The sequence below is a fragment of the Bos javanicus genome, chromosome 12, assembly GCF_032452875.1.
Source record: "Bos javanicus breed banteng chromosome 12, ARS-OSU_banteng_1.0, whole genome shotgun sequence".
Lineage (NCBI taxonomy): Eukaryota > Metazoa > Chordata > Mammalia > Artiodactyla > Bovidae > Bos > Bos javanicus.
The window spans coordinates 32,425,598-32,434,399 of record NC_083879.1 but is presented as its reverse complement, the minus strand read 5'-3'; the positions used below and the strand labels follow the sequence as shown (position 1 = coordinate 32,434,399).

At 40.4% G+C, this 8,802-nt stretch overlaps 1 protein-coding gene across 2 annotated transcripts in view; it reads right to left on the bottom strand.

The window, feature by feature from the left end:
• Positions 1-504: 504 nt before the first annotated feature.
• LNX2 (ligand of numb-protein X 2) overlaps positions 505-8,802 on the bottom strand; it is an 89,421-nt gene continuing 81,123 nt past the window's right edge. For both annotated transcript variants that reach the window (XM_061434895.1, XM_061434896.1), the window contains 2 exons: positions 4,386-4,544; positions 505-2,708 (listed from right to left, as the gene is read on the bottom strand). In XM_061434895.1, coding sequence (XP_061290879.1) covers positions 2,573-2,708; positions 4,386-4,544 — 295 coding nt within the window. In that variant the 3' untranslated portion in view covers positions 505-2,572. The remainder of the gene's footprint in view (positions 2,709-4,385; positions 4,545-8,802) is intronic.

The following is an 8,802-nucleotide window of genomic DNA, read 5'->3' as shown; positions in this document are numbered from 1 at the left end:
AACCAACTTGCAACTAAAAATAACCTTTTTTTTTTTTTTTTAATGCAGGCAGTACCCAAAGTTCTACAAGGATGGAAACCCCAGTGAGGACCGCCTGAGAGGTGCTGTGAGAGGAAGGGGTGAGGAGACCAGCGTCGCATCCAACAGAAATGCAAGGTTAGCTACCCTGGAGATTTACTTTCCTAGTAACCACATTCAAAAAATAACAAGTTGGTGAGGTTAATAACTTTATATTACACAATACATCCAGGGTATTAGCACTTCCGCACGTGGCACCTGCCACGTTTCTGGTGCTCAGTGGCCGCCATCCAGAGGTCTGGCACAGGCTGACAGCCCGACAGTCAGAAGGGAGCGAGTGGGCTCCACCTTCAGCAGTGACAATCAGAAGACGGATGTGTGGTCCCGAGGCATCGAGCTTGGGATGCTGTAGTGTGACACAATGCCACAAACAAAAGTAAGGACCACACGAGTCTGCACCTGCGGTGCAAGAAAAGACACTGCTGCTCTTGTGGAAAGGATGATTTTTATTTCCATCCTAAATGATTATCACATTATTATTTAAACACATTTGAAAAATCCTGAAGTAATGTAAACTGAAGGCACAGAACAAATCAACACATTTAACTTGAGATGAGGGGATTTGAGTATTTTTTTTCAGTAACAATAAATTATGAACAAGTTTCCATCACCAAACATCATTCTGACCGAAAGCTCTGGTCTTTCATAGTAAAACCAAATTAGCTTAAGTTGACTTCAAGATTTCCACAGTAAAATAATATTGGAAAAAAGTCGCCCCTGGGTCCACTGTAAGCCTTTTATTTATAACAAAGTGGTGGTCAGGATGTTTGCTGATGGACTGCCACTCACCAAGGATGACACATTCTTTTAAAATGTTTTAAAAAATAGCAAAATGGGCTACAAAATTCTGTTTGGGGAACAGGGGAAAAAAAAAAACAAAAAACTTGTTCCATGTCAATTAGAGTAACAAGTAACAATACCAGACTGCTTCAGAAGCCAGTCACCATAGAATAGTAACACACTGCAAGGGGCATTCCACTCTATCTTGGTTAACTATTGACCTTAGAGTGTCATAACAGTCATTGTTGCCATTTCTTATTTAGTAAAGAGATATGTTTAAAAAAACAATTTAAAAACTAACTGGAATAATCTGTGACACGCTACAGAAATGATGCAATGGCTAGGTTTTAAAGTAACGTGGTCATGCTTCACAATATACTGTAGTGTTCTAAAATACATTCTCTGATCATTAACACCGTTTATTACAGAGGGCACTTGTAAATTAGCTCAGATTCTGAACTAGGTTTATAAATGAAACTTTTCAAGTATACATAATATCCATAAGGTAGAGACTTTCCTCTTATTCACTCCATGTGTTCTTCCAGGGGACAACTGTGATGATTAAAGGATAAACAAAATGGGCTGGTCAGTTTTCAAAAACATGTCAGAAAACATGAGACAGTCTAGTGATCAAGGACTGATTGAAAGGTTTTTTTAAAATCTGGAGTAGGTGGTTTCAGACATTAATATCTTCCAGACTTTTTCCTGAAACAAGTAAGTGTATAACATAAGTAAAGCAATAATGGGGGAAATTAAGGGCTTCTAAAACACTCAAGAGAATAAAATTTAAAAGGCCTATCTTCTACTTAGCTGTGATATATGAGTGTGCATTTAATAGCAATATGCCTTTATTTTTATCATCTAATTGCATAAATCACAAAAACATTCCCAGCCAAGTTTGCTGATAGAAGTATAATACAAACTCTAGAAAATGATTTTTAGCAAAAACTGCTTCAAAATTTTCCTACATAACAAAACATTCCTTTGGAAATGAAATCTTTTAGACTGTCAAGTAAATGCAGCTTTTACCATCTCTAGCACTAAACTATAATTACCTCCCAAATTCTTTTTTCATTGGATAATATTATCTTTTATTCTGCAGTATTCTAATAATGGTACATTATTTTAAAAAAATGCCTTTAGTAGTCTCAGACTTATGTCTTCATCTATGAGTACTGAGATGAAAGTAGATACAAAATAAGCCAGAAAAATGACCTTTTAAACAGTATCGTTTGAAATGTTGGCACAGATGAAAATGGGGAGCGGCTTTTCCACACTGAGCAGGCGGCCACTCACAGCACTGGCCACCCAAGTGACAGCCCACTTGGCCTGTCTCGGGCACATGAAACTCATTTTATGACTCAGTGACTGAAAACAGAGCTACTGGAAGCCACCTGAGGCAGCCGGCTGGCTCACAGTTTGGGCAGACTTCATTCTTTATTACAGCTCACATTCTGACAACTGAGAACCTGGATTCTGAAAATGTGACCCCACAAGGGTTAGGGGAAGACGGGTTCTGAGCTGAGAGAAATGTGACAAAACTCAGGGGAGGAGGCATTTAAATATTAATAACAAAAGGACAAGCCTAGTGGGTTTGGCCCTGTGTGTCCCAGCTGCGTCAGCAGGCCCTAACAGAAACTTGACAAAACCAAAGGGGTTTCTTTCCAAGACCTAAAAAAAAGGAAGCTGTTCGACTTAACACCAAATTCAAAATCTACACCAGGCTGCCAGGCCAACAGATGACGGTCAGCGTGACTTTGTTTCTCTGCTCCTTCAGCATGGGGACCAGTGCCGAGTGGCTCATGCCCACGGTCGACAGGCCGTTCACAGCCACGATCATGTCTCCACATCTGGACAACAACAGACAGAAAGAGTCAGTGTTTTCACGGTATCAGAAATGTTGTCCTGAGATTTGTTTGGCACACTTACCCATTAACTGTCGATGATCAGGCTATATGACTTTCTTTGAGAAATATCTGGGTGATTTTTAAGCCTATGTTGGCTTTCCCTTGTCAACACCCCCATGCCAGCCTCTCCTGTAACTGGTGGATGATTTCAAAGGAAAGCAGAGTAATTTTCACAGAAGCTTAAGCAATGTATAGTTAAGAGAATACATCTGCTGCCTCCTTTAAAAATATCACATGATACATTTGGAGGGGGCTGCTATTTTCATTGTTGATTTTTTACAGCCCATTCATTCAAGGCTTCAATTAAATGAGACCCACACCTCTTTCAGCCAAGGATGCTTACTGTCCTTCAGCTGAATTATCACAAATGGATGGTGAATCTGAAGGCCTTTCTATCTTTTATAATTTTTAGTCTTTATTTTGAATATGAATATGTTACTTTCTTGTGATCTAGTTCAACTTCTTTTAGGAAGTGGAAGTTAATTAGTCTAAAATTCACATGAGACCCAGACTGGTTGAACCCTTGGCTGAGAGAACGGTTATTTCATCCCCGCCTCCCACTCTTTTCTCTGAAGTGATTTTTCCATCTCTACCAGGTGATAGTGGGGTCTGGAGCACACTGACCCTGATGCATTTTCCTCGATATTCTCGAGCTGTTGTTCTGTTTGCAAAATGTAAACTCCCCGATTTGTGCAGCACTCTGACTAGGATGTCAGCATCCACTTTTTAAGAACTGTTTCTTGCATCCAAAATTAGGTCCCAAGAACTTACAGTCACCTGTCTCCTCTGTCTGTATAATCTCTTGATGGAATGCCTCTTTCTTCTCATGGTGCCTGAGCTCTGAGAATGGCGGCACGGAGGCTGAGAGGGTACTTTTTGCCCAGTGGTGACAATGGCAGGGGCTGAATGGCCTAGACTCCTAGATTAATTGCTGTCAACGACTTCCAGCTATTTGACTATGGGCAGCTTTTTTAACCCGAATCCTCAGTGTCTTGCTTATAAAATAGTAACACCAGCAGCACCTACCTCGCGGGCCCATAGCCAACACCTAGCACCGCGCCTGGCACGCACATCATCTATCAATACTGATGAAACCTCTACTACGAATGCAAGGCCCCACGCTGGCTGCCAGGAATCTAACACAAAATGCAACAAAATCCCTCCCACGTGGACTTGCATGAATTGAGCGTTATGTTGACATAAGTGCTGTAGAGAAAGTCCCCTAATGACAGGACTGGACTCAGGTGCTCAGGGCAAGCTTCAGGTCACAATGTGTCCGCGTGACTCTGCGTTACTGTTAATCTCACAACAGGCACTGACCTGTGGTACCAAGATGCTTCAGTCTAGATCAGGCCTGGCAGATCTGTCTCTGTAAAGGCCCAGATGGTAGGTTACCATCCTGGGCTCTGTGAGTCACTGGTCTTGGGACTGGCCACTTGGCTCTGCCATCACATCTCAGAAGCAGCCCGGGGAGATAGGTAAACGAGGGAACGTGGGTATGTTCCAATAAAACTTTATTTACAAGGATGGACAACAGGCTGGACTTGGGAGCTGACCTTGGTCTAGACCGTGTCCATCACAGTAAATGCAAACCACATCATTAAGCACAATAAGACTCACTTTAATCTTCCGTCGTAATAAGCAGGGGTCCCCAGGACGATGGTTTTGATGAAAAAAGGCTGATTGGTGTGGTTCTCTTCGTATCCGCCGACGATACTAAAGCCCCAGCTTCCCAAGTAGCTTCTGCGTAAGACTATGTCATGGCAGCTATGAAGGGCACTGTCAACAAGAGACCAAGAAAAATTAGTGTGAGGGCTTTTTATAGCCTGTTCATCTTTGTTGTAACTCCACACCATGGTCCGTGCATCCATTACGGACGGGGAGCAACATACAACATGCTAGAACATGTGCTCTGGTTTCTTAGCTCAATGAGCAGCATTTAACAGAACACTGACACCAGTGGGCTGTCATCTGGGGCAACAGCTCTGCTGTCCCTGGTGGGTGGGGGCGGGGGCCCTTCCACTGTGTGTGCTGGCATGTACACACACCTGCTTATTTGCATTGTTTGATCTTCTGCAGAAGATTCAGAATAACGAAAACAACCTGTACTGTCCTAAAACATCAGGCCAACACATGGGACTCCTCTCTACTGGAAGCCTTTTTACACATTAACGACCAGAGATGTAGTAACACCACAAGCGTGGTGGGATCGCAAAGAGACAGACACAACTTAGTGACCAAACACCACCACAGTTGATTTATAATGTTGCTTTAGGTATACAGCTAAATATCCCTTGTTGCTATGTTTCCCCTTTGGTAACTGTAAGTTTATTTTTGAATGTCTGTGGGTCTGTCTTGTAAATAAGCTCATCTGTATCATTTTCTTTTTAGATTCCACATATAAGTGACATTATGTGATATTTCTCATAGTCTGACTTCACTCATGATAATCTCTAGGTCCATCCATGTTTCAGCAAGTGGCATTCTGTTCTTTTTGTATGGTGAGTAATATTCCACTGTACTGTGTACCACATTTCATTATCCGTTCCTCTGTAAGTGGACATTTAAGTTGCTTCCATGTCTTGGCTATCGTGAGAAGTGCTGTTGTCAACACAGGAGTGCATGTATCTTTCTGTATTATAGCTTTGTTTGGATATATCCCCCTAGTGGGATTGCTGGATCACATGGTAGCTGTTTTTAATTTCTTGAGGAACCTCCATACTATTCTCCATAGGGGTTGTAGCAGTTTATATTCTCCCCCCCACAGTGTAGGAACTTTCCTTCTCTCCACACACTCTCCAGCATTTATTAGTAGACTGTTTGATGCTGGTCATTCTGTGAGGTGGTACCTCACTGTATCTTTATTTGCATTTCTCTAATAATTAGTAATGTTGAACACCTTTTCATGTACCTACTGGCCACCTGTATTTCTTCTTTGGAGAAATGTCTATTTAGATCTTCTGCCCATTTTTTGATTGGGTTGTTCTTTGTTGCTGCTGTTTCAGTGTTTAAGCTGCTTATATCAATACATTTTAGAAATTAAACCTTTGTTGGTCACGTTTGCAAATATTTTCTCCCATTCTGTAGGTTGTCTTGTTTATGGCTTCCTTCGCTATCCAAAAGCTTGTAAATTTGATTAGGCCCCACTTATTTTTGTTTTTATTCCTATTGCCTTGGGAGACTGACCTAAGAAAACATTGGTATGATTATGTCAAAGTGTGTTTTGCTTATGTTCTCTTCTGAGTTTTATGGTGTCCGGTTTTAAGTCTTCAAGCCATTTTGAGTTTGTTTTATGTCTGGTGAGTGGATGTGTTCTAACTTCACTGATCTGTATGCAGCTGTCCAGCCTTCCCAACAGTACTTGCTGAAGAGACTCTTCCTCATTGTACACTCTCACCCCCTTGGTCGGAGGTTACCTGGTTGTAGGTGTGCAGGTTTATTTCTGGGCTCTGTTCTGCTCCATGACCCATGTCTGTTTTCGTACCACTACCATGCTGTTTCGAGCACTGCAGCTTTGTAGTATTGTCTGATGTCTGAAGGACTATGCCTCCTGCCTTGTTATTTTTCTTCAGTATTGCTTTAGCAATTCTGGTATTTTATGGTTCTATATGAATTTTAGGATTATTTGTTCTAATCCTATGAAAAATGTCATGGGTAATTTGATAGGGATAGCATTAAATCTGTAGATTGCTTTGGGTAGTATGGCCACTTAAACACATTATTGACCAGAGACGTATTAATATGTCTTTTGTCACGCAAAAGTATATTTGACCAGAGACATTTCAATATTCACTTACATAACAAATTGCCAGCCACAGGTGGTGGTGGTGGTGTTCAGCTGCCCAGCTGTGTCCGACTTTTGAGACCCATGGACTGCAGCACGCCAGGCCTCCCTGACCCTCACCATCTTCTGAAGTTTGCCCAAGTTCATGTCCGTTGCATTGGTAATGCCATGCAACCATCTCATCCTCTGACGCCCTCTTTTCCTTCTGCCCTCAGTCTTTACCATCATCAAGGGCTTTCCCTGGAATTACCTTGCTTTCTCTATGATCCAGCGAATTTGGCAATTTGTTTGGTTTTGGTATCAGAGTGATGGTGACCTCACAGAACGTCTTTGGGAGTGTTCCTTCCTCTTCAGGGTTTTGGAAGAATTTGAGAAGGTATGGTTTAATTTCTTCTTTGTATATTTGGTGTGAAGCCATCTGGTCCTGGACTTTTGTTTGTAGGGAGTAGATGGGAGGAGAGTTGAGGGAGAACATATACATGCATATATATGGCTGAGTAACTTCGCTGTGCACCTGAAGCCATCACAGCATTCGCAATCGGCTATACACCAATATAAAGTAAAAAGTCTAAGACAGTAAAATTACAGATTCTATTTCACTTCTAGTAATCTAAAATTACCTATTTCTTCTTGATTCAATTTTGGTGGGCTGTATGTTTATAGAAACTTATCTGTTTCTTCTAGATTGTCAAATTTGTTGGTATTTAATTATTCATAGTTCTTTTGTATTTCTCTCATGTTTTTTTGTATTTCTGTGGCATTGGTTGTTATGTCTCCTTTTATATTTCTTATTTTGCTTATTTGGGTTCTCTCTTTTCTTCCTGGTGAGGCTGGCCAGAGATTTGTCAATCTTGTTTATCCTTTCAAAGAACCAGTTCTTGGTGTTGATTTTTTCCTGATTTTTTTAAAATCTCTATTTTATTTCCTCTCTGATCTTTTATTTCCTCCTTTCTGCTAACTTTAGGTTTTGTTTGTTCTTTTTCTAATCATTTCAAGTGGTAGGTTAGGTTATTTCAGATTTTTCTTGTTTTCTTGAGGAAGGTCTATATTGCTTTGAACTTCCCTATAATTTTGCTGCATTCCCAGATTTTGTATGACTGGCTTTCTCTATCATTTGTCAAGGTATTTTAAAAAACTTCCTCTTTGATTTCCTTGTTGACATTGATTTTTTAGTAGCGTGTTGTTTAGTTTCCATGTAATTGATTTTTCTTCTTTTCTGTGGTTAATTTCTAGTTTTGTACCATTGTGATCAGAAAAGATGCTTGATATAATTTCTATACTCTTAAATTTCTTGAGGCTTATTTTGTGCCCTTGTATGTGGTTAATTCCTAGAGAATGTGCCATGTGCATATGAAAAGAAAGTGTATTGTGGGTTTTTTTAAAATGTAATATCCTGAAAATAGAAATTAAGCCTGTTTTGTTGTATCATTTAGGATTTCTGTTGCCTTACTGATTTTCTGTCTAGAAGGTCTGTCCATTGACATCACTAGGGTATCAAAGTCTCCTACTATTATCGTATACCCATCATTTTCTCCCTTTATGTCTGCTGATATTTGTTTTCTGTATTTGGGTGCTCCTGTATTAGATGCATGTATGTTGATGAGTATAAAATCCTGTTCTTGTATTGATCCTTTTATCATTATATAGTGTCCGTCTATCTTTCTTTATAGCCTTTAAAGTCTATTTTGTCTGAGTACTACAGCCCCCACTTGCTTGTGATTTGTTGCATGAAATGTTTTTCCACCCCCTCACTTATAATCTGTGTGTTCTCTGCCCTAAAGTGGGTCTCTTATAAGCAGTATATTATAGCCTCTTGTTTTTTTTTTAATCCAGCTGCCACTCTGTTTGACTAGAGCATTTAGTCCACTGATGTTAAAGGTAATTTACTAAGATATGTATTTTGTTGTTAAATTGATCACTCATGTCTGACTCTTTGCTACGTCATGGACTGCAACGCGCCAGGTTTCCTGTCCTTCACTATCTCCCGGAGTTTGCTCAAACTCATGTCCATTGAATCAGTGATGCTATCTAACCATCTTATCCTCTGTTGCCCGCTTCTCCTCCTGCCTTCAATCTTTCCCAGCATCAGGGCCTTTTCCAATGAGTTGGCTCTCACTGGAAATTTTACAGTTTGTTGTGATCCACACAAAGGCTTTAGCGCAGTCAATGAAGCAGAAGTAGATGTTTTTCTGGAATCCCCTTGCTTTTTCTATAATCCAACAAATGATGGCAATTTGACCTCTAGTTCCTCTG